Source organism: Entelurus aequoreus, linkage group LG01, assembly GCF_033978785.1.
Source record: "Entelurus aequoreus isolate RoL-2023_Sb linkage group LG01, RoL_Eaeq_v1.1, whole genome shotgun sequence".
Classification (NCBI taxonomy): Eukaryota; Metazoa; Chordata; class Actinopteri; order Syngnathiformes; family Syngnathidae; genus Entelurus; species Entelurus aequoreus.
The window spans coordinates 31,051,012-31,073,491 of NC_084731.1; the positions used below are offsets into that span (position 1 = coordinate 31,051,012).

The window sequence follows — 22,480 nt, forward strand, 5'->3', positions numbered from 1 at the left end:
ATGACCTATATTGAGTAAAACATGCTTGAAACTAGAATATCAACTGTTGCAAAGCTGTGTCATCAACACTCACAAGTATAAAACTGCTTTTTTTAAAAGTAATAATTTCTTATTTCAAGCATGAAATAAAAAATCATCACTTTGACACAATTGTGCCTCATAATTAAAATGGATGACAGCCAAATGGACTTTGCTGTTTTATTTTTAATGAAACAATAGAAAATACGTACTCATATAGTAGTACAGTTGGCACAGTACAGTAAACTGACAGTTAATATTTAAACATTTAACATCTGACATTTCTAACAATTTTGAACAGAAATAGTTCATGAACATTCAAATAAATTCTTCCAAGTTACAATTAAAAACATTTTGGTCGGGGGCCGGGCTGTATATATGCGCACTAATTGACTGAAAGGGCACGCACTTGGCGCGATGATGTCATGTTATCGATGGAAAAATGCATTTTTAGACAATATGATTTGCCTGAGCGGCTAGGGGACCACGAGAGTAACAAGCGGTTGCCTTGTTGAATTTCCATTAAGAACAATAAATGAGTTTTTAGTATAAGTAAATGTAATGCCGAGCGCATATCATTATGTCAAGATAATGGCACTAGCATTTACTTAATTTAAGAATATTTTTCAACATATTGAGCAAAAAGGTCTCTTTTTTTTTCTACCATGAAAAGTGCACTTGTTATTAGTGAGAATATACTTATTTTAAGGTGTTTTTGGGTTAATTGAAGTTAGCTAATTTTACTTGTTTTGGAAAGTCTTGACAAGCCAAATTTTCTTATTCTATTGGCAGATAATTTTGCTTAGTTCAAATAAAATACCCCACATTTTTTTTTCTTTTTTTTCCTTGTTTTTGAACACTGACTTTTTGCAGTGTGTACATGCTAACAGACATAAATGCTAAATAATAAATGTCATATGAAAATGCAGTGTGTGTGTGTGTAAAGTAGACACGTCTCTGCTGCCAGTATGCTCAAACTGGAAAGACCTGATAGAGCACAACTGATCCCTCCCTGACTGTGTGTGTGTGTGTGCGTGTGTGTACTGATATAGTATGTTGTGAGAAAGGTCAAAGTGAATCGCAAGAGGAAGGGTGTTAAATTAAGCAGAGTGCCAACATTCTTGATGTACTGATAAGTAAGGCATGTTGGCAAAATATATTTTCTTTAAAGTTTTTTAAATTAATTTAGTAATGACTAGATGTCACTGCATTTTAAATCAAGTGACATTGTTTTACCAAAGGGGCGTTCACACATTGCGGTTTCTTAAACTGCCATGAAATATGTCACCTATGCAGACTGGCGTGGTAGTATCACAGATCTGTCTAAAAGGCGGCGGAGTCTTTCATCTATACTCTGCATTAACCACACTGCCTCCCTGTAGCTCCTATGATGAACCCACAAGTCTTCCCTGTTTAACTCCATAATTACCGCGTTCACATTGTGAAGGTCTGGAAGGGAAATGTGAATGGCGATTTATGTTGGTGTTAATTTGAGTTGTAACAACAAAGGGTATTTATTTATTATAACCACATTAAAACCCCTGACTGTTAGTATTACTGTTATAAATTAAAATTATGGAAAAACCATGATTGGTAACTGCACTTTGACAAAATCACAGACTGACTTCGCCAGGTCGCTAGCTTAAATTCTAACATGAAAGCAAGAAACGTTAACATCGCTCTTTATTAAGAAAATAACATATCCCAATCTATACCTGTATAAACACATTGCTGTCTGAGTAACTAAGATATTACATTTTGAAAATTGAATAAACCTACAAGCAGTACTCTCTTGAACAAAGGGATTAGATACGTGACGAAGGTATTTTTACATTGCGTTCAAGGACTGCTGAACAGAGTACGACGCCACACGCCCGCCAGAAATAATAAAAATATATTTCATTTGTTACACACTTTTCATTTAATTAAATGTACTATAGGACAAACCAATATTTAAAAAAATAAAAGCTTAGCCATTAAAACAAATTAAAATACTAACACTAGTGAAGCATAAGAAACACAAAACATGCAAAATTGTGGGTTTTGTAACAGTGTGTGTATTTATTTTAGTTATTTGAAAAAAAAAATTGGTCAAAAGATTTCAGTGTGTGTATAAGTAATTATTAAGCACATTCAACAATACAGAGATAATGATATTTGTGATAATTTTGGTCACGATAACCGTGGTATGAAATTTTCATATTGTTACATCCCTAGTGTTAATACAGAATAATCACGAATTTGGGGGTGCAAATACGGAGGCTTCCGTTCTTTACAGGGCAAAAAGCATTTTGAACACGGCCCAATTTGAACGCTGCGGTTCTCAGGGTTCGTTGCGGATAAGTGACAAATGACCAGGTTTTGTGTTTGGTGTTAACGCCGTTTTTGGTGGAGCACGGCAAATTGACAAACCGCCATTAACCACCTTCCACCATGAAAGAATAACACTTGACCAGGGATTTCTAAACGTTTTCCACTGCATGCTCACAAATAAATTCCTGTTGCTGTTGCTAGGCACCCGCCCTCGTTCTCATTTCAGGTGACTTTGATCATGCTTCTTTGGACTCAATTTTACCTACTTTCCACCAATATGTGCACTGTGCAACACGAGACAATACACATCTGGATCTACTGTACGCTAATTCAAAAGATGCATACAGTGCCACTGCTGGATCTACTCTTTATTTTATGCTGTCCTTTTTTTTTTTGCTTCAGCTGTTACATATACTGTAATATTGTACATGGTAATTGGGATTTGTTATATATTGTATATATTATATAAAAATATAATATAACAGTATATCTTATATACTGTATATATAATATGTAAATATTACATGTTATATTTTATATTGCTACTATGGTACATTTTTAGTCTACTTTATACCTTTTGTTTTCGCCCTCTTTTTGTGCTCGTGTGAATTATCCTTTCCATCCTTATCCTTTCCCTCCTTTGTAACTGAGCTACTGTGTGGAACAAATTCCCTTGTGGATCAATAAAGTTTGTCTAAGTCTAAGTCTGAGAGATGCTAAGCAGTTGAATGTATTATACTGTATTCATAAACCTAGTTATTAAAGTTAGTGTGATATCTTGTTGACAGGATTCAACCTTACCTTAAAACGTTAAAACATTAAAAAAAAAATTTTTTTTAACAAATAATATGCTGCAGCGCATTAAAATTCGTCCCGCCCTGACTTTCAACACCACTGTAGAAATAAAACCAGTCACAAAAACTCTTTGCTACCTCCTGGTGGCCACACAGGATGACACAGCTGATTTTTTAATTTAAAAACATGAAAAGTTGTGAGGCACATTTAAATATTTATTTTAAATTTCAGTCCAAAGCTGTGTGACATATTGAAGAGTCAAACTTGACAGGAAGGTGACTATTTGCAAAACTGAACGTCAAGGGTCAGGGGCATCTGACTAACCTGTGAGACATCAGGGGTGGCGTGGATCAGGTGCCACACGTAACCATTCAGCTCATCTTTTCTTCTGTCAGCCACTGCCTCTCCACGGGAACGGCCAATGACAAAGCGGCTCGGGAAACTGTAGGCGGGGCAGAGAGGACGTGAGGCAGTGGTTATTAACGCATGCAAGGTAGGTGTGTGTGTGTGTGTGTACCTGGGTAGTTTGGAAGAGGGGAACACAAGTCTCAGTTTGCTGTGAAGTTCATGGAACTCTTCAAAAGTCCTCTGAACCAGCAGCGCCTCCTGCTGACCTTCATGTTCCACCTTCACCACAAAGGCCTGAAACACGTAACCATAGCAACCAGTGGGGATGGGAATTGATAAGATTTTTCCGGTTTTGATTCCACTTTCGATGCTGGTTAACAATTTGGTTCTTTAACAGTTCTCTTATTGATTCTTATTTGGGGGAAAAAAAGAGAAAAAAGGGTGAATTAGCAACAATTTAGTTTAGTTTAGATTAAACATGACCTTACAAAGCCTACAGTGATGCCTCAAGAGGCACATACGTAGCATAGAAAAAAAACAACTTTTTTGTAAATAAATATAAGAAAATTAATATTCTTCTGTAGAATGTAATCATGTGCAAATTGCACAAGCATGTAACATTTAGTAACATGTGATATTGACTTATTACAAGCAAAGTGAGATATGTCAAGCCTTTATTGGTTATCATTTTGATGATTCTGAAATCTCAGAAAATGTAAAGTTTCAAAAACTGTAAGCCATGATGATCAAAATGATAACAAATGAAGGTTTGACATATCTCACTTTGCATGTAATGAGTTAATATCACAGATTAGTTTCACATTTGAAGATAATACAGACATGAATGGACTTTTACACCATATTCTAATTTTATGACTGAGAGAAAATCTGGTTCCAGGAAAACATGCAACTTTTCTCTGACTACAACTGAACATTCACATACCGAAAATGTAAACATTTGACCACAAATTTAGTCGCTGTTCGTGACATTCCTCTAGCGGCAGACGTGAACAGGGGCGAGTAATGCCCGCCTCAGAGCCAGTCAGAATCTGTCTCGTGTCATGCTCACATAAATGAGAAGATCACCCTTTCAATTTAACAAATAACAGCGCTGACATGATAGGAGGTGTTAGTACCTTTTGTATTCAGATGATGTGCTAGCGTTACTGCTGCTGGGATGGGATCAGTGTGATTAAAAAATTAAACTTTCATTTATAATTATTGCATGCTGTCTGTTAAAATATTTCAGCATATTGCTAGCATGTCCTCCTCTTGATGAACTAGCAGCCTTATAATTATTACAAGTAGCGGTGTTGCCATCTTTTCTTGTAAAATGTAGTCAACTTCAGAGCGTTTTGCGCTACCATTTTGAAATCTGACGTCACTATGAACGCTGCACCTCGCGTAATGACGTCATCCCCACCCAGAAGGATCGATAAAGAACCAATAAATGGCAAGCGATTCTAAATAAATGATACACTGGAAACCGGTTTTGAACAAGCACCGGTTTTCGATTCCAATCCCTAGCAACCAGTTAGCCCAACACTGTCTAACATGCACATAAAATCATTTCAGCAAAGAGTAACAAAAAAAATAAAAAGTAAAAAATGTTTTAAATTTAAAAAAAAAAAAGACAAGCGTGACTTACGTGTCCCTTGCCGCTGATGGCTGTGCGCACGTGCCGACAGATGTATAGGTTTCTGATGACGCCGTCGCTCTTCGCCGTGTGAACTCGAGGAGCGAAGGAAAGCGCGGGATGGTCTTCCGCCGACGCAAACTTCATTTGAGCCAGATTGTGGATGAAGAAGTTCAGTTTGGTCGCCACGCTGCCCAGACTGGACTCGATCAACCTGCTCGCACATACAAACAAACAAACACACATTTGTTTAGTACTCAAAGACTCCTGGCCCGGTGGTATGACAACATGTAACTCATAAAATGGGCCCCAAGAACGTTCCCATCATGTTTTGGCGAGGACGCTTACAGTGATTATGTCATCAACCGTGATAAATAAAAAAAGAATAATTTAGCTCCTTTTAGTTATGAAGAAACACCATGTTTAAGCCTTGGTGTAAGTGAGGTGTGTGTACCTGGTGAAGTACATGGTAGCGTCAGCCTCAGACTCGTGAGGTCTCAGAGCATCGTAGACGTACTTCAGGTCATCAATATTCGACAGTTCAGGAATACCACATGACAACATCTGCAGGTGACGAGAAAAACGCTGAGTAAAGGTTCTCTTGCGCATGTGCGTATGTGTGTGTTTCTGTGCCTACCAGGCCCAGGAGGTTGAGGAAGAGGTGTGTGTGTTTCCTGATCAGGTTGTAGGCTTCACAGCACAGGTCCACAAAGTCATGGAAGCGACTGGACGGCTTGTCGCCGCCGTTGATGACGTACGCCATGTCGGAGGTGAACACGAAGGGTGCTCGATCCCTGCGGGCGTCACATGGTCAACATCACATGACCACCATGAGCGAAGGGCTGGTTGGTTGTTGAGACTGGTTTAGGGGAGTTGACCAACACTCACCGCTTGATGTTGCCAAACATTTGAGCATGTCCCAGGAACTTGCCAAAGTCGATGTGGAACATGTGACCGCTGGTCTTCAGCATGATGTTGTCGTTGTGTCGGTCGCAAATTCCCAAAATGTACGTTGCCACGCAGCAGCCAGCACACGAGTAGATGAAGTTCTCCACCGCCTGAGAACATTTCGGGATGAAGATGACATACTGGCCATTGATCACGCCTGTTCAGAGGAATCACGACGTAATAACGTGTAAAACCTTGTCGTACTGCTCCTCAGCGGGGTTGTGTTTCTGCAACCAGTCTGCCAGCGGTCGGTCTTTAAAGGATCCGGTGACGCCGTGCTCCACCTGGATCTTCCTCAGTGTGTCGGCCTGAGGAATCATCTCCACCATGCCTAAGTGCAGGTGACAACACCTGTTTAATCATTTGAGAGTATATATATGTAAACAGACTAGAAGAGTCCCCACCTCGTCCTCTGCCTGTGGCGAAACACTTGAAGATGACCATCCTCATGTCCAGACCCTCCTGGATCCAAATCTTGTTCATGATGCGGATGACCTGCAGAGTCAGCATGTCCTGGCGCAGGTCGTCCCCAGACTGTGGTTAGAGACAACTGTTAGACTCCAAAGATTCCTGTGAACAATTATGTTTCCAGAATGTAGGCCTAGGCCATATGGCCTAAAAACAAAATCCCAGATTTTTTCAAATTTTTTCCCTACTTAAAAAAAACCATTGAAAATAAATGACAGAGATACTTCAAAACAAGTTTTTCTTTTATTTAATCAAAATCTAGTAGTTTAAAATAATACTGGATACACTGCATCTTACTCTTGGAAAAATTCTAAGTTGTATTATTTTGCTCTTTTTTGACAAGAAATAATTTGTACTTTTTATGGAACAATTTTCAAATAAATTAAGAGCTTCTCTTGGGAAGCAATACTTCTGCTGGAATAGAATACTTTTGTTAACAAAAATGTAGCATTGTACATTGCATGCAAATAAACAATCTTGAGATCAATAAAGTGCAAACTTCTGTCTTGAATAAAATACTTCTGTCAATAAAAATGCAGTATTGTATATTGTATCCAAATAAATAATGAAGTAAAACATTGAGAGGACTATAGTTTGTTTCAGTAAGTGGATAAAGTAAACGCAGCCTTTTTCATTCCCACATCTCGGTGGTGTGCAGAGCAACTGCTTTAGTGATCGCTCTACACATTGCGCTTCTTTCTCATCATAAATTGCATCATCATGCATACCTTGTGTAAATAATTCCACCATAGTAAGGTGTTTTTTAGCCCGTAATTCCCCGCACTCTGCTGGAGGCTTCGGTTTCAGATGCTGTTGTTTGTTGTGCTGCTGCTGCTGTTTTTTTTAAACTAACTTTGCAGCGTGCAGTCACTTGTTCCATGCCTGTTGCCACTAAATCAAAGTAATGACAACACTTTTCTTTTCTTTGGGACAAACGTCTTGCTCTCGTTAGCGTTAGCATTAGCTATGTGTTGCTATGTGTGCTGCTAAGAAAGTAAGAGGACGGGGCAAGCTACGGAAGCTCCTGAGGGGCGAAAAGTATGCAATTTTTTATTTTTCAATTCGCCTGAAACAGAATAACTCGACTATATCAAGAACATCGATATATCGCCCAAGCCTACCAGAACGTTTACCTTGAAGATGACGTTGATATTGTCGCCTAAGGGGTCGAGGTTTTGGAATGACAGCTTGAGCGGGACAGCGTTGGAGTTGAAGAAAGAACATGACTACAACAGACACAAGAAGACCAACATTAGACTTTCCTTAGCAAAAGCCTGCCAATCACAGCTCTGCGGTCTGTGTAAAGGTTAGAACTTTTTGGAAGCGGTCATCAAGGTCTGCCGCAGGTTTAGCAGAAGGAGAAGGAAGCCAATGTTGTTTACACTGGCGCTGCAACACTGTAGCCTTAAGCTCTCTCTTATGTGTGTCTGTGTTCACCTGGATGTTGATCCCCCTGACCAGCAGGGCCGGGTTCAGAGGAAGTCTACAGCTGCTGTTTACTGAGAAGAACTGCTTCATCTCCTCCAGACCTTCTCTGAGAATGTTCTGTGACACACAAACTAACTTTTATCACCTCCAAAGTTTCCCACGTATTTTCTACGAAACAAGTTTAGAACATTATTTGCTTAGTAAATATTTAACGACTGATTTTCTTAGCGTATCGAAGCTCACTTGTCTGTTGGACGGTGCGGCGTCTCTGACATTCTGGGCCACCTTGGCCAGGATGGACACCTGCCAGCACTGCCGGTCAAACTCGTCTCTAAGACCTCGCCCGACACAGCAGAGCAGCGCGGCTAGCAGGTGTTGATAGCGAGCACAGAACTGACTGTCCTGCAGGTTGTCCTTCAGCAGCCTGTGGAGAAGATGAAAGTTGACTTTCTGTCAGTACCCCAAAAAAAGTCCAGATGAATGAAAGTCACAAAAAAACTCACCAGAAGAGATAGTGAGCAATACGAACATCTCCGATGGCTCTGCGGAGCAGGAAGCGGACCAGGGAGCTGTCCAGGTAACACTCATACTTCAGAGCCTGCCATCAGAAGACAAATGTGACGAACACACATCTCTTACAGCAAGGACGAGTCAACTAAAAGCAGTTCATGCTACCTGGACCAGCTGAGGCAGGAAGTCCAGCAGCTCTGGGTCAGAAATAGAGTCCATCCATTGGACAGCAGTTCTCCTTAGTTCCTGGTCCGGGAAGCTGAAATAAATAAATTTATCACACAGAAGCTAATATGCCCAACGTCTAAATAAGTGGACAGGGACATACGTAGCATGGAGGAGCCCCAGTGCATCCAGGTATCCCAAGCAGGCCCATTGCTTCAGCAGTGCGTAGATGTCAGGCAGACAGGCCCACTGCCAGCAGGGGGCGCTGGCAAGAACAAGTGGCAAGGCTGCGCTCTCCGCCTGACAGAAGGCTTTTTTCTCCCACAGAAGTCGCTTGTCGTCTGGCGTCAACCTGCACAGGTATGCTCAATTCTTAATGAAAGAACAAGCAGACAATCATCATGTGCATGTGCACGCGTGTCTGACCAGAAGAAGGCCTTTTTGTGCAGAACATCCTGCAGTTGTATCTGGCTGATGGCATCCAGTCTGGAAAAGTCATACTTAGGACAGAAGTCTGCTGCAGGTGGAGTGCTGAAGTGGGCCTCAAAGGACATGGTGGGGAAGTCCACCTGTGTCAAACCATTCACTTCAATTATCTTTTTTTTTGTACAGACCACAATGGGGATCAAAGGTCAAGCCTACCTGCAAGATGACGCTGTCTGGCTGGCTAAAGTTTGGCGAGCTGGAGCGAGCGTTTCCACTGCTTCCTGGCGTCGATGGCCACAGGCCCAGCAACTTCCTGCCAAACGTCAGCACGCTACAAGCAAACACACATACACAGACTGAACACTCATTTCCCACATCCAAACACACTTCCTACTGTTCCAACAGGAAATAAGACGCTTCTTTACACAGGAAGTGACATTAGGGGACTTACTGTCTGAAATTAAAGAGCGGCATGGTGACCCAGCCCAGAGCCTCAATGCTACGCCGCTGTTTGCCCTTATCCTCCACTCCACCGGGGGGCGGCAGGGAGCTGGCATATAGTGTCACCGTCAACTGTGTCTCTCTGGGCAACTGGTTGATCTGCACCGGGAAACAAACCCTGCTGGGACACCAAACACAGCTCAGGAGGGAGGAGCACACATAACATGCTGGTGTTCAGCTTAGGAAGACATGCAATTCACACACCTCTGGTCCCACACCACCAGGTGAAACAAGTATTTGCTGACCGCCTGTTTGCTGGTGTGCTGTGGCGCACAAAGCTCCGCCCCTCCATGAGTCAGCGAGCAGGACAGGAAGAAACCCTCATAACTGACAAGAAACAGACAAGGTGTTACACATGTAATAAAAGATCAGTGGTGAGGGTGGGGTTTTATCCTTGAGTAAAACATGTAAATGTATGTTAATTTGTGTTTTGAAAGGTTCTACTATGACTCTGCAGTTAGCCTGTTGTGGTCATGTGACTTTCACCACTTCTTGATAGGTTTAATAAAATATGCAAACAGTTCATTAGACATGATTGTGTTTATTTATCTCATACGAACACACGCTTAAGACAGGTATCAGCTAGAGATGTCCAATAATGGCTTTTTTGCCGATATCCGATATTCCTATATTGTCCAACTCTTAATTACCGATTCCGATATCAACCGATACCGATATATACAGTCGTGGAATTAACACATTATTATGCCTAATTTTGTTGTGATGCCCCGCTGGATGCATTAAACAATGTAACAAGGTTTTCCAAAATAAATCAACTCAAGTTATGGAAAAAAATGCCAACATGGCACTGCCATATTTATTATTGAAGTCACAAAGTGCATTATTTTTTTTAACATGCCTCAAAACAGCAGCTTGGAATTTGGGACATGCTCTCCCTGAGAGAGCATGAGGAGGTTGAGGTGAGCGGGGTTGGGGTGTGGGGGAGTAGGGGAGTAGGGGGTAGCAGGGGTGTATATTGTAGCGTCCCGGAAGAGTTAGTTCTGCAAGGGGTTCTGGGTATTTGTTCTGTTGATGTTGTGTTACGGTGCGGATGTTCTCCCGAAATGTGTTTGTCATTCTTGTTTGGTGTGGGTTCACAGTGTGGCTCATATTTGTAACAGTGTTAAAGTTGTTTATACGTCCACCCTCAGTGTGACCTGTATGGCTGTTGACGAAGTATGCCTTGCATTCACTTGTGTGTGTGAAAAGCCGTAGATATTATGTAACTGGGCCGGCACACAAAGGCAGTGCCTTCAAGGTTTATTGGCGCTATGTACTTCTCCCTACGTCCGTGTACACAGCGGCGTTTTAAAAAGTCATACATTTTACCTTTTGAAACCGATGCCGATAATTTTGAAACACATACCGATAATTTCCGATATTACATTCTTAAAGCATTTATCGGCCGATAATATCGGCAGTCTGATATTATCAGACATCCCTAGTGTCAGCCAATGCAGCCAGCCCCATCTCGTCTCAGAGGTCAGAGGTGGCCCTTAGTTCCCAGGCAGTCATCATTTTTTCAACACAGATTGATGGCTGGCAGAGGAGGAGCTTGGCTGATACCATGCTCTGCTGATTACCTTTTACTGCATGTTTTGTTTTGTGCATACTGCATGTATTTTAATGACGGTCAAAGTCAAAATGATTGTACTTCATAACAGGCAATATGTTGTGTGGTGAAGTACAAAGGAGTAGGTAAATGTATGTGTAATGTGCACATTGCATTCATTTCTCAAAGGACTGAATCTTTATGTCGAAATATCTGTCGGTTGTAAACCATCAGCAGTATCAGGCTTGTTTGCAGGCATCAATGTCCATTGTCAATTCTTTGTAACAGTTTGATATTACAGTTGTGCCTTGTTTATCGCTGTGAATTGCTTCCGGACATAATTGCGATGAATGAATTTTCGCAAAGTAGGAATCATTCATTATTTTCATAGTGAAAACATAGAAAATCTGTTCATGACCTTCTAAATAAGTTTTTTTTTAACATTATGAGGGCCCTATCTACATGAAATAACACCCTTAGTCACCTTTACACAATATTTAATGCTGCCTGAGGCTGAGCCAATCAGTGGCAATGATACTGAACAGCGTGCTCTGAATTTTTTGGTTTCCCAAACGCCTAGTGACCAATACTATCGCAGTGTTAATTTTTTAAGCTTGAAACTGTTTATTTTGGACCAAAAAATTTAGAAAATACTTCATATATCCCCCCAAAATCCGCCATGTGTTAAAGCCGCAATTTTTGAAGCGTGATGTGGGGAAGGACGACTGTACTAATATTTCCAATTACATTTCTTGGGTTGCTAACATATGTTGTTTGTCATGTACCTTGAGCTTTGTTTTTCTTAGAGTTTTGTTATAAAAATGGGAGGAGGGGCATGTTACATTTGTTTGGCTTTGTGATGAAGTCTGCAGCCTGAAGGTGGTGATGCATTGCTCCTGTGTGTGTGTGTTATACCTGGCGGCCCAAGTGATGGGAATGCGGTGGGCGGCGTAGACACTGAAGGACAGCACGCTGGTGACACGGCCTGCCTCCTGGACAGAGACCGTGGAGCAGTGGCTCTGCGGCGTGGTGTGAAAGTTGGCATTAAAGGTGCTGCAGTACAATTCCACCAGGTCCAAGATGGCCGCTGTTAGTTTTTCTACCACTTTCTCTGTGAGACAGGATGTTCAAAAGCTGCTTGTTAGAACAGAGCAGACCTGAAAGAAATGATGGAAGGGAAGGGCTGGAGTCTAAGCATACCTCTGTTCTCTCTGACAGCCAGCAATGAGGCATCCTGGGAAGACCAAAAGTGACATTATGGACATTATCCAAACTCTGCTAACTTTTAGTGTTGATTGTACCTTCAGGACTTTGGGCTGCAGGCGACAAGGACAGGCGGGGAGCTGGCTGAGGGCAGATGTCACATCAGGTGTCTCCATCGCCGCCAACGAGTTGCAGAGAGCTTTCACTGACTGGACGAGACGCTCAACATGCAGCAGCAGCTCCACCTGGTGCAGCCGACATGAGAAGAAACTGACATCTTACATGTATTGATCAGTAAGAGTAAGCTACGAGTTATTTCTTTATTGATGTACGTACAAGTACTACTACTACTAACACTACGACTACTTTGTCATAACAAAAGTCTGACCTCTGACAGCAGGAAAGACTCGGCTTCATTGTGGAATGTGTCCAGCAGCAGAGTCAGAGCCTCTCTGTCCACAAAGATACCTTCAACAAGACAAATCTCACAGAGGGGCACAGCTGTGCTGTAAGGCCCTGCCACTCACCTCGTGACCGTCTGTTTGATGGGACGCTCCTGCAGCAGGATGCTGTGGTTCAACGTAGACGCCATCTTGTCGTCGTCTTTCTGTTGGGTTGGAAACAAATTGGATTTTCATGTTATTTGTGCTTCCTGACTCTGACAGTATGTTACACAAAATCTACTAAAATGTGACTTTTTCAAGTTTCTACAACATGTATAATTGGTGCACAGTAGCATTTGATTGAATAGGAATAGGCTTGTGATAAAGAGTCATTCATTCATTCCTCTAATGCAGGGGTCGTCAACAGAGGGTCTGTGATCCCCGGGGTGTCAGCAAAGGTACTGGCGGGGAGATTGTAAAATTTGTGGTTGACTACTTTTTTTATATTTCCCGTGCAATTTTTCCACAAATTTACATCTCTTAAAATAGTAGTTTAGAAATAGCAATGACACCCTAATCACTGTATCTTGCAGTTTTAAAATAACATTTAAGATAGCTAGAATTTAGTGCTGTAGTTATCAGCTGGCGATTGGCGCACGAGTTGTGAGCTAGCAGTTACGGTGTCAATTTCAGCATTAGTTGTCAGCGCTATACTATATTATTTGAATATCTTTGTATTGCACAATAACAAGGTACTTAGGACCAGTTTCATTTAAAACATAAATGTATACAAGATATATAAGCAGGGGGTCCCTGCTACATTGCTCCATCACATTGGGGGTCGTTGGCCTGGAAACGTTAAAGACCCCTGCTTTAATCTATTAGTAGGAATTAGTGTTACGCCCTTGTGTGTGCGTGTGTGTGTGTGTGTGTGTCTGTGCAGACCGTGCGTGACAATTCCGTGTTGGCGGAAGATCTCTTGGTGAGGATTAGTCGGACGTCCCAGTCGAACTTCAAACATTGTTGGACACACTCCAAACCTGCCAGAGTCTCAGAGCTGACACATAAGCGCAAACAACAAGTTTAGAAGTTATGTATGCAGTTTGTGAGAAGCCTAAATAAAAGACGAGACTGGAGGGCGATGAAGAATGTCACATCGTGGTGAGGGATGTCCTATTTTGGGGTTGTCTGGCAAACTTCCTGTTTTATTTTGAAAATTCTAATCCCCCTCTCGTTTCAGGCCACTTGCCCTTCCTCCTGTGTCACTGGTCTGAGGTCTCTCCTGATTGCCTGATTGTGCCCACCTGTGTCACCCTCCCTCATGTGTATATAGTCCTTGTCTTCCCCTGTCTTGTTGCCAGAGTATATCGTCTCGCTACGTACCTCCAGCCTTGTCCACAGCCATCAACCAAGTTTGATAAGTATTGTCTCGCTTTATTTATTGATTCCTTTGTTCCCTCTGAGAGAGTGATTTTCTTTTGCTAAAGTTTTTTGGTCAAGTCTTTTTGTATCAATTTTCATAGTGCCTTGTCTTCCTTTTTTTCCTCCTTCTGGAGCGCTTTTAGTTTTCAGGCTTCTCAAACACTTTATACATACTTTCTGTTTATAGCGTCTCGACTTCTTAGCATGAGTGAATTTCCTTTTTGTAGATTATAGATTGTTGTTTTTTTTGTATTCGACTCATATAGAACTTTTTGGCTATTGCCTGTTCCTCCTTATGGAGTGAGTTTCTGTTTATTGCCTTATGTCCTATGCTAATATCCTATAGTTGCTCGAATATATCATAGATAGATTTTGTAGCCACTTTCTTTAATCACTCTGTCCTAGAGATAGCAAGGAATTATCTAAATAAAGGTCTGAGTCAATTGTCACACTTCTGCATCTGAGTCCTCATTTACGCCAAGACATAACAAAGAATAAAACACAATAAAGCGACACAAAGTGAAAATACAAACAGGAAGCACCTGGCCAACACAGGAGCTTGCTATTGTTGCACTGCAGGAAGTTCAGACAGGTTCATGGCCAAAATAAGCGCACACACACGTAGACCTTTAAATGTTTTGTTAGACAATGCAATGTTTAAAGTGAGGAATTTGGACAAACTGCTGTGCGGTTTGGGACTAAGTGGTAGAGTGGAAGTAAAATTATCATCAAACATGTTCATAAAGCACAGCAGTGTGTGTGGTGGTTGCAGTGGTTCACCACAGCTCAGCAGCTATGTTATTACTGAAACCACACATCAGCTCAACATGGTAGGAAAAATCTCTTGTGAATTTTAAGACTGATGAAACACATCACGGCCACGGGGGGCACCATTATGCATGCACACTTTCAAGTTAGGTGGGCTTCATTCAAGATGTTTTTACATTAAATTTATGTGATGCCACATTTTTTGATATTTTATCATAAATGTCAATGTATAAATGTCAGTTCATCTTGACTTGTGATATACCGGGTAACTTTAAAAAGGAAACACAGGAAACAATAGTTTCTACCTGGATTAGACTAGATAGTCAGGGGTCTTTTAAAAAACCTTCAGCTGAGCTTCTTACTTCCTGAGGTACTCGTCATGTCCGCAGACCTTCAGCAAGTAGTCGTCCACGTCCACATGGTCTAGGTCATCCTGGGCGTAACACAGGGTCTGATAGATGAGCAGGTCTATTGTGGATGAGCCTGACAGACAAATGTTGTCATTTCTCCTGGTCCGTGACTAGTGGAAACAAAGCAAGCTTCCTACCGTCACAGGTGAAGGTGAGAGGCTCTCTGAAGTGGCCGCTGATGACGGTGACTTTTACACTGACCCCCAGACCTTGATGAAGTTCCTCTTGGCTCACCGACGGCGACCACACAAAGCCTGCGTTCTTTGAGCGGTCGCTGTGTGGATATGCTGAACGCAGCCTACATAAACACAAAAACTCTGGTCATAAGTGTGTGCATGTGTGCATGTATGTGCGCGCAGGAACGTTACTCACACATCCAACATGTGGCAGAAAGCCGCCACCTCCTCGTCTCGCTCCTCAGACACCTGGAAGAGTTCATATCCAAATCCGTTCATCCTGGAACCGAGGGTCACCTGTCAGTCACACCACGAGGCGACCAATCAGAGAGAGTTTGATGCCTACTGATAATATTTGCAAGCTCGGAGCACAGTTGGTCAACATCATTAATGTAATAAACTTGTTTGATGTTGATGTTTGAACATATTTGAACTAGTTTAGTTACCAGGACCCTCTTATGGATCCAGAAACAAAAACGTTTAAAAGCAACACAAAGACCCGCTTGTTGTCAGTGTGTCCAGAATGGACAAAGGTCATGTTGTCAACACCAACAGAGGAAGTTCTGTACTGTCTTCATGTGAACTATCTACTGTGCGTGAGCTTCTAAGAATGAAAACACTCTCTCAGCTGCCACTTATGCGATGCTAATTAGCGATGCACCGAAAATTTTTGGTCGAAATTTGACCAAAATTGCATTTATAGCTTTAGGCTGAAAGACAGCGCTACTGAAGCAGTGATAAACAAGAATCTTTATTGATGACTCCACTTCTGCTGAAATTCAGTGATATAAAAAGTGATATATTTTCTGCCATAAACAACCTGAAAAAATGGGAAAAAGTATAATTTTCCCATTTAACTCTAATCTGGCAGAGAGCAATATGAACACATTATGTTGTAAATTACACAAATTATAAATATATTGCCGCTAATCACAGTCAGCCACCTCTATTCAGGTTTTATATATCATATTGCAGCGACTATGTTTTCAAAGTTGGTGCAGCACTACATTATTTCCGGTTCACTCATCTTTTTGGCAAAGCACATCCATCTTCTTCTTAACATTCTTGACCTGACCATCCCTTCTTGATTTTAGCCTGTGTTCAATTCCCAGAGACACAGCAATAACAGCTGGCTTTCAATCTCACTTCTCTGACGTTAGCTGAAAACACCGGAAACAAGCACTTCCTACTGAGTCCTGATTGGTCAGAGCGTGCTGCGCTCAGCTACAAGGCTACTTTAAATATGATTCACGTATTTACGTATAAGAGGGTGCGGCCTGGCCGAGATCTGGGCGTGCCAAACCACGCACACGTCTGCGGTTAATCTCAAATTGATTGCGATGTAAAAAAAAAAAAAAAGTGCTTGGTGTTAACCACACAATTAGCGCCGCATAAAATATCATGTCGCTACTGACTCGACGTTTCCTAAAAAATTATGTAAAAAAACCCCAAAAAAACTAAAAGCATTGTCCAGCTGTTTACCGACGTACACTATTCATGGTTACTATTCATGAATATCGGCTTCAATTATTGGTTATTGGCCTACTTGACTACTAATATTCGCTATCGGCTTTGAAAAAACCATATCGGTCGATCTCTTTATCACATGTCGATGGGCAATCTGCCGAAGGCAGAGAAGGCGAATGATGATGAAGAAAGAAGCACGCTATCTGGAGTGGAGTGGAGGCAACATGTCTGCGATGTGGATGTACTTCAATATATCGGAGATAGACCCACAGACAGCGATCTGCAAAATGTGCAATGTGGAAATATTAAGGGCCCCAGCAGCACTGGCTGATAGTCCAGGATACTGCACTGCACAGCGACAGAAGTCGGGCCACTTGTGTACACTAATACAATCTCCAATAAGACCAGAAAAAGATGCTGCATTTGTCATTAGTAGAAGTGGGGGAAATTATCGATTTTTAGATGCATTGCAATTCGGACATGGACGATTATAGAATCGATTAGTAAACGTCAATAATCAATCGATTTATTTATTGTAAATAAAGTAATGCAGACAGTTCTAAAATTTGGCCGACGATAGCGAGAGATCCGACCAGCTCCATTACTATCAGGCACCTATGGTCCAGTTTTGCAAACATTTCCATTGATTTAATAAATGTAAAAAATTAATTTAACAGTTTCTTTTTCCAAATTAATTGTTTTTTCAAAGTTGCAAGTGATAAACGCTTGTTTAGTGAAACAAAAATAAATGTAAAACTGCATCAATATACATGAATAAAGATGTATCAATAATAGATTTTAAATTAAATCGGAGCTACTAAATTGTAATCGTAATTGAATCATGAGGTGCCCAAAGATTCCCACCTCTAGTCATTAGTCATTTTCAAATGAAGAAAAAGTCACTAAAAGGATTGGAAAAGTCTCCAGATCAACTCTGAACGACGGAATGAAACTGGAAAAAAGCTTTGCTTTGCCCATCGGACGCTCAGCGTCTATGGGAGTCAATGGCCATGGCCGAGCTTCCGCACGATGATTGAATGATCTGTCTGAGGCTGAATCCATTTTTGATTGACAGCAAAATATCCATTGACTGTCTTGTTTTGCTAAAGTAGAAAATCACACACTATGATCGCTGTTGACGTCTTATTTGGAGCATGTCAACTTTGTCTTTTTGGCCTATTAATTATTATTCTATCATTATAATGCCATATATTAAAATATGTTGTATTATTTTTTTCTTGTATATTGTTGAAATACCAATGTGAATAAATATATGCATAATTTTCTGATTGTTATATTCTTTGAAGGATAAACAATAATTTGTGCAATTTCAATACTTTGATTTTAAATAGGTTGATACAGTCATAGCCAGAAATGCAATAATAATAATAACTGTTATGGTTTTCAACCATGGTTTCCTCATTTTTGGTTTTGGCCAAAAAATGTCATTGCAGCCCTAATGCTAATAGCATGTTCTGACAGACAGGGGAGCTCATGTGATCTGTGATAGCGATGGACTTGTGGGGGTGTCTTACATTAAGAAGAGAAAACAACATCAGATAATCTGTCAGATCAGCAGCCCCCAGAATGGGGGGTGGGGCCAATGTGACCCCATATCTGCCTGATTATCCTAGTGTGTTGGTGTGTGTGTTTGTGTGTATGTGTGTGTGTGTGTGTGTTTGTGTGGTATTTCTGCTTCACTAAGTCTTCTTCATAAATCGGTTGGCTGTCACTACGGAGACATGTTTGTGACATCCTGTGTCTTACAGTTGATGCCTAACAGGAACACAAACGTTTTTAAAGTTCTTACCGGGTCTGCAGACACTCGACGCTGGCTCTTGTTACTCTTGGGAACAGGAACATATGTCCTGGGCGGGACTTGAGGAGGGAGGGTCTTACTGCGTGCCACAGGCTTGCCAGATTGGTCCCTCCTGCTCCCGTTGAGTCGGGCTAGTGATTCATTGATGATGTCATAGTTGAGCTCTCCAGAGGTCACTTTGGACTGATCTGCATCTGGGGTGTACAGATTGACATTGTGGGATACGGTGGACCCGCGGTGTGCCAAGAAGGGATTCTCGGACCCAGTTGATGAGGGAGTGATAGGGTTTCTTGGCGGGACGGCAGGGGGGTTGTCATCAGGAAAAGTTGGGAGGCTTTTAAGAGGAACTTCAGAGTTTGAGCTAACTGTGTCAACTGGGCTGGAACCGGAATAGTCTCTGACCTTGGTTAGCTCTGGACTGTCCAAGATGTAGAGGGACTCTGTAAGAAAGCTCCCCTGGGGACGGGGTGCCCTGGCTGGGGGGAGCTGTGCAGATTGGGATCCTCCAGGTTGGTTGAGTGAGGAATCCCCAAGCATGCATGTGGTGTTGGCAACTGGCTGTCTGGGGGTGGGCCGTGGGCGCTCAATGGAGGTCGTTGGGGTCTCGGAGCAGGATAGACTTGAAGCTTGCGATTCAGCGGGGCCACTTTGGGGATCACTTTTGTCCTGTTTCAGTCTGGAGAGGGCATCGTACTCCATCTGCAGGGCCTCGGCCAGGACCAGCTCCTTCTGACTCAGGCCTAGAGCCTCCAGACAGGCCCAGCCTGCCTCGCTGCCCTCTTCCTCAGTCTGAGCTGCTGACATGATGGCCCACCCCCCTCAGCGCAGTTGGACCAAGACGAAGGAGGAAGGTCCACAGACGTTCTCTGAGGTCCACTGAGGACTCATGGAACTGCTGGAAAACACACAAGATTATCTAATTTTTTCTTTTGCACTACAAAAAACACACATCATACACAATTTATTGTGATGAATACACAAAACATAATAGGGTTTACTGACTTACGCTATCATAGAACTATTAAACTTTATTGAACTATCCACTGTCTCTATACTGTATATTAAAATTAACATGTTGTAAAATAAATGTCTCTTTTTTTGTAGTTTCTGTACCTACTGAGGTGACTTTTGCAGGGAAATTCCAACATGGTTACAACACTAATGGAGAGCTGTAGCTAAAAAAGAAGTCCATCCAAATGAGAATGTGAAGGTGCGTCCAAAACAGTAGGACAGAGAGCCCGGGATCAAACGTATAAAGAAAAGTAGATATATTCATGAGGAATAAACAAAGTAGGACCAATCCTAAATGACTCCCGTGTCTGGAATCTTCAGGGGGGAAGCCTCACACAGAAGGGATCCACAGGATGTAACCGTACCTTGCAAGACCTCAGCTCAGCGAGCTTCAAAGGATTAACTTGAGCAAGGAAGTTTGATAATGTTTTTACATTTTTACTCCTTTTTATACATTTAAAACAGTTAAAGGGGCCGTTTAGGGAGCTGCATAGGAGGCTTTAAGGTTCGGACGAGCTGCATGCATAATGATACACCCTTTTCCTGGCCAGACCATATGAGCCATGCCCCACTAACACACAAGCACACAACAAAAGGATAACATCATGGTAAAAAAACAGTGTTTGGGAAAAGTTGCATTTCAGTCTCCTGTTAAACAGGAATATTGCAACCACCATAGCATCTGTTTATGTATCCATTCCTAATCAAAGATCTCTTTTGTATGCAACGGGCACGCACATTTGCACAATACAGACGTGACTGACAGCCTGAACACCAGTAATCTTATTCTGCCCTCACTCAATTTCTGTAGAGCAGTGATTCTCAAACTGCGGTACGTGTACCACTAGTGGGATGTGAGCTCCATCTAGTGTTACGCCAAAAGAGTCACTTCTACGAGTCTGTATGGAAGAGTGGCCAGACGGAAGCCATTCCTTTGTAAGTTTTCTAAAATGCCCGAGAGTCACACACACACATAGCACACGGCTAATGCTAACGCAAACGAGAGCAAGACGTTTGTTCCAAAGAAAATAATACTTTTGTTGGTGGTTTGGTTTTGCGTTTAGGTGTGGAACAAATGAATGCAGCCTGCAAAGTTTGTTTAAAAAAGGCAGCAGCACAACAAACTTATTCCAGCATCTGAAACCAAAGCATCCAGCCAAGTGGGGGAAATGCAACTCTCTATAAGGAAAACAAGAATATTAACAAACAAACCCCTGCTAAAAAGCAGCTTTTACACAAGGTCATTCTGCACGTTGCTAAAGATGTGGTGTCCAAACAGTGGAAAAGCAGACATTTATCCAATTAATAAAACTACAGAGACCTCTCAATGCTACATTTTACCTACAGAAGTATTTTATCCAAGAAGGAAAGCTTTGCCTCCCATAGGAAGCTCTACATTAAATAACTTTTTGATCATATGAGCAAAACCTTCATAGTAAATATGCCAGAAATAGCTACAATAGCTAAATTTAATCTGATTAGTTTTTTGAAAAGGATAATATACAAAGTCGAATATGTATTTGGACTAAAAAGAACCAACCCATTTTATTGATATTATAATTTTGCTAAGAGGAAAATGCCATTTCAAATGACTCATTTTGATCAAATAAAAGCAAAGTATTTTTAAATTATCTTTGAAAAAAATCGAAAAATAATTCTTAAATCACCTTTTTTGTGAAAAAAATCAGAGATTTTATTTTTAGGCTTTATCGCCCAGGCCTAGGTTGAGTTATACCGAAACCTTTAACAATGTAAATACGCTGACACAACATCCAGACGTCAAAACATTTATTTTACTTTCAGTTCTGTAATTGCTTAGGAGGGCCGTTTAGCTTGACCCCAGACAGACCTGAGGTACTGACAGGAACCAACACAACGTGACCAACAAAGGAAGGAAGGAAAGGTGCAAAACAATCTTGTTATTCCAAAGCTTGACAGGAAAACTTTTAGGAAGGAAACGCGACATCTGAAGCTACAGCAGATCAGACCATGGTTGAGCAGCTACAACAAGTTGACATATACACAAAAACCATGGTGTGGGTTTACTTTCTGAAAAATTAAAGATGACGATGTTGGGATGGGTGTGAGCCATGCAATGTGTGTGTGTATGTAAAGTGGGTCACAGCTGCTTTCTGGGTGTGTTTTATCTGAGAGGACTCACGTCATGAACACCTCCCCCATTGGCTGCTGAATCTCCCCCCGGCCCTGCCTAACCCCAGGTTTGACATGTGGGCCAGCACCAGTATTTGACTGTTTTCACTCACACACACAAACATGCACACACGCGCGCACACACACAGACACACACACACCATCAGTGTCATTATCGTCCTAACATGGCTTCATTATGACCACCAATGATGGTTCTGTCTGACAAGCAAGTGCGCACGCGCGCACACACACACACACACACACACACACACACACACACACACACACACACACACACACACACACACACACACACACACACACACACACACACACACACACACACACACACACACACACCATCAGTGTCATTATCGTCCTAACATGGCTTCATTATGACCACCAATGATGGTTCTGTCTGACAAGCAAGTGCGTGCGTGCGTGCACGTAATAGTCTAGGTCAGACTTTTACCCCTGGGAGTCACAAAAGGGGGGATGGTATACATGTCATCTTTCTCGCCCACACACACACACACACACACACACACACACACACACACAC

The 22,480-nt window shown here is 41.8% G+C and overlaps 1 protein-coding gene across 1 annotated transcript in view; it reads right to left on the bottom strand.

Moving 5' to 3' along the window:
- pik3c2b (phosphatidylinositol-4-phosphate 3-kinase, catalytic subunit type 2 beta) overlaps positions 1-22,480 on the bottom strand; it is a 28,167-nt gene that overhangs the window by 2,244 nt on the left and 3,443 nt on the right. The window contains 28 exon segments of the mRNA XM_062047559.1: positions 3,451-3,568; positions 3,644-3,768; positions 5,123-5,324; positions 5,565-5,674; positions 5,748-5,904; positions 5,999-6,168; positions 6,253-6,389; positions 6,463-6,592; positions 7,660-7,752; positions 7,964-8,071; positions 8,198-8,378; positions 8,458-8,552; positions 8,630-8,723; positions 8,793-8,981; positions 9,056-9,198; positions 9,272-9,386; positions 9,507-9,674; positions 9,761-9,883; positions 12,024-12,219; positions 12,309-12,342; positions 12,410-12,556; positions 12,700-12,763; positions 12,839-12,918; positions 13,640-13,751; positions 15,247-15,367; positions 15,432-15,592; positions 15,667-15,767; positions 18,748-19,648. Coding sequence (XP_061903543.1) covers positions 3,451-3,568; positions 3,644-3,768; positions 5,123-5,324; positions 5,565-5,674; positions 5,748-5,904; positions 5,999-6,168; positions 6,253-6,389; positions 6,463-6,592; positions 7,660-7,752; positions 7,964-8,071; positions 8,198-8,378; positions 8,458-8,552; positions 8,630-8,723; positions 8,793-8,981; positions 9,056-9,198; positions 9,272-9,386; positions 9,507-9,674; positions 9,761-9,883; positions 12,024-12,219; positions 12,309-12,342; positions 12,410-12,556; positions 12,700-12,763; positions 12,839-12,918; positions 13,640-13,751; positions 15,247-15,367; positions 15,432-15,592; positions 15,667-15,767; positions 18,748-19,560 — 4,287 coding nt within the window. The 5' untranslated portion in view covers positions 19,561-19,648.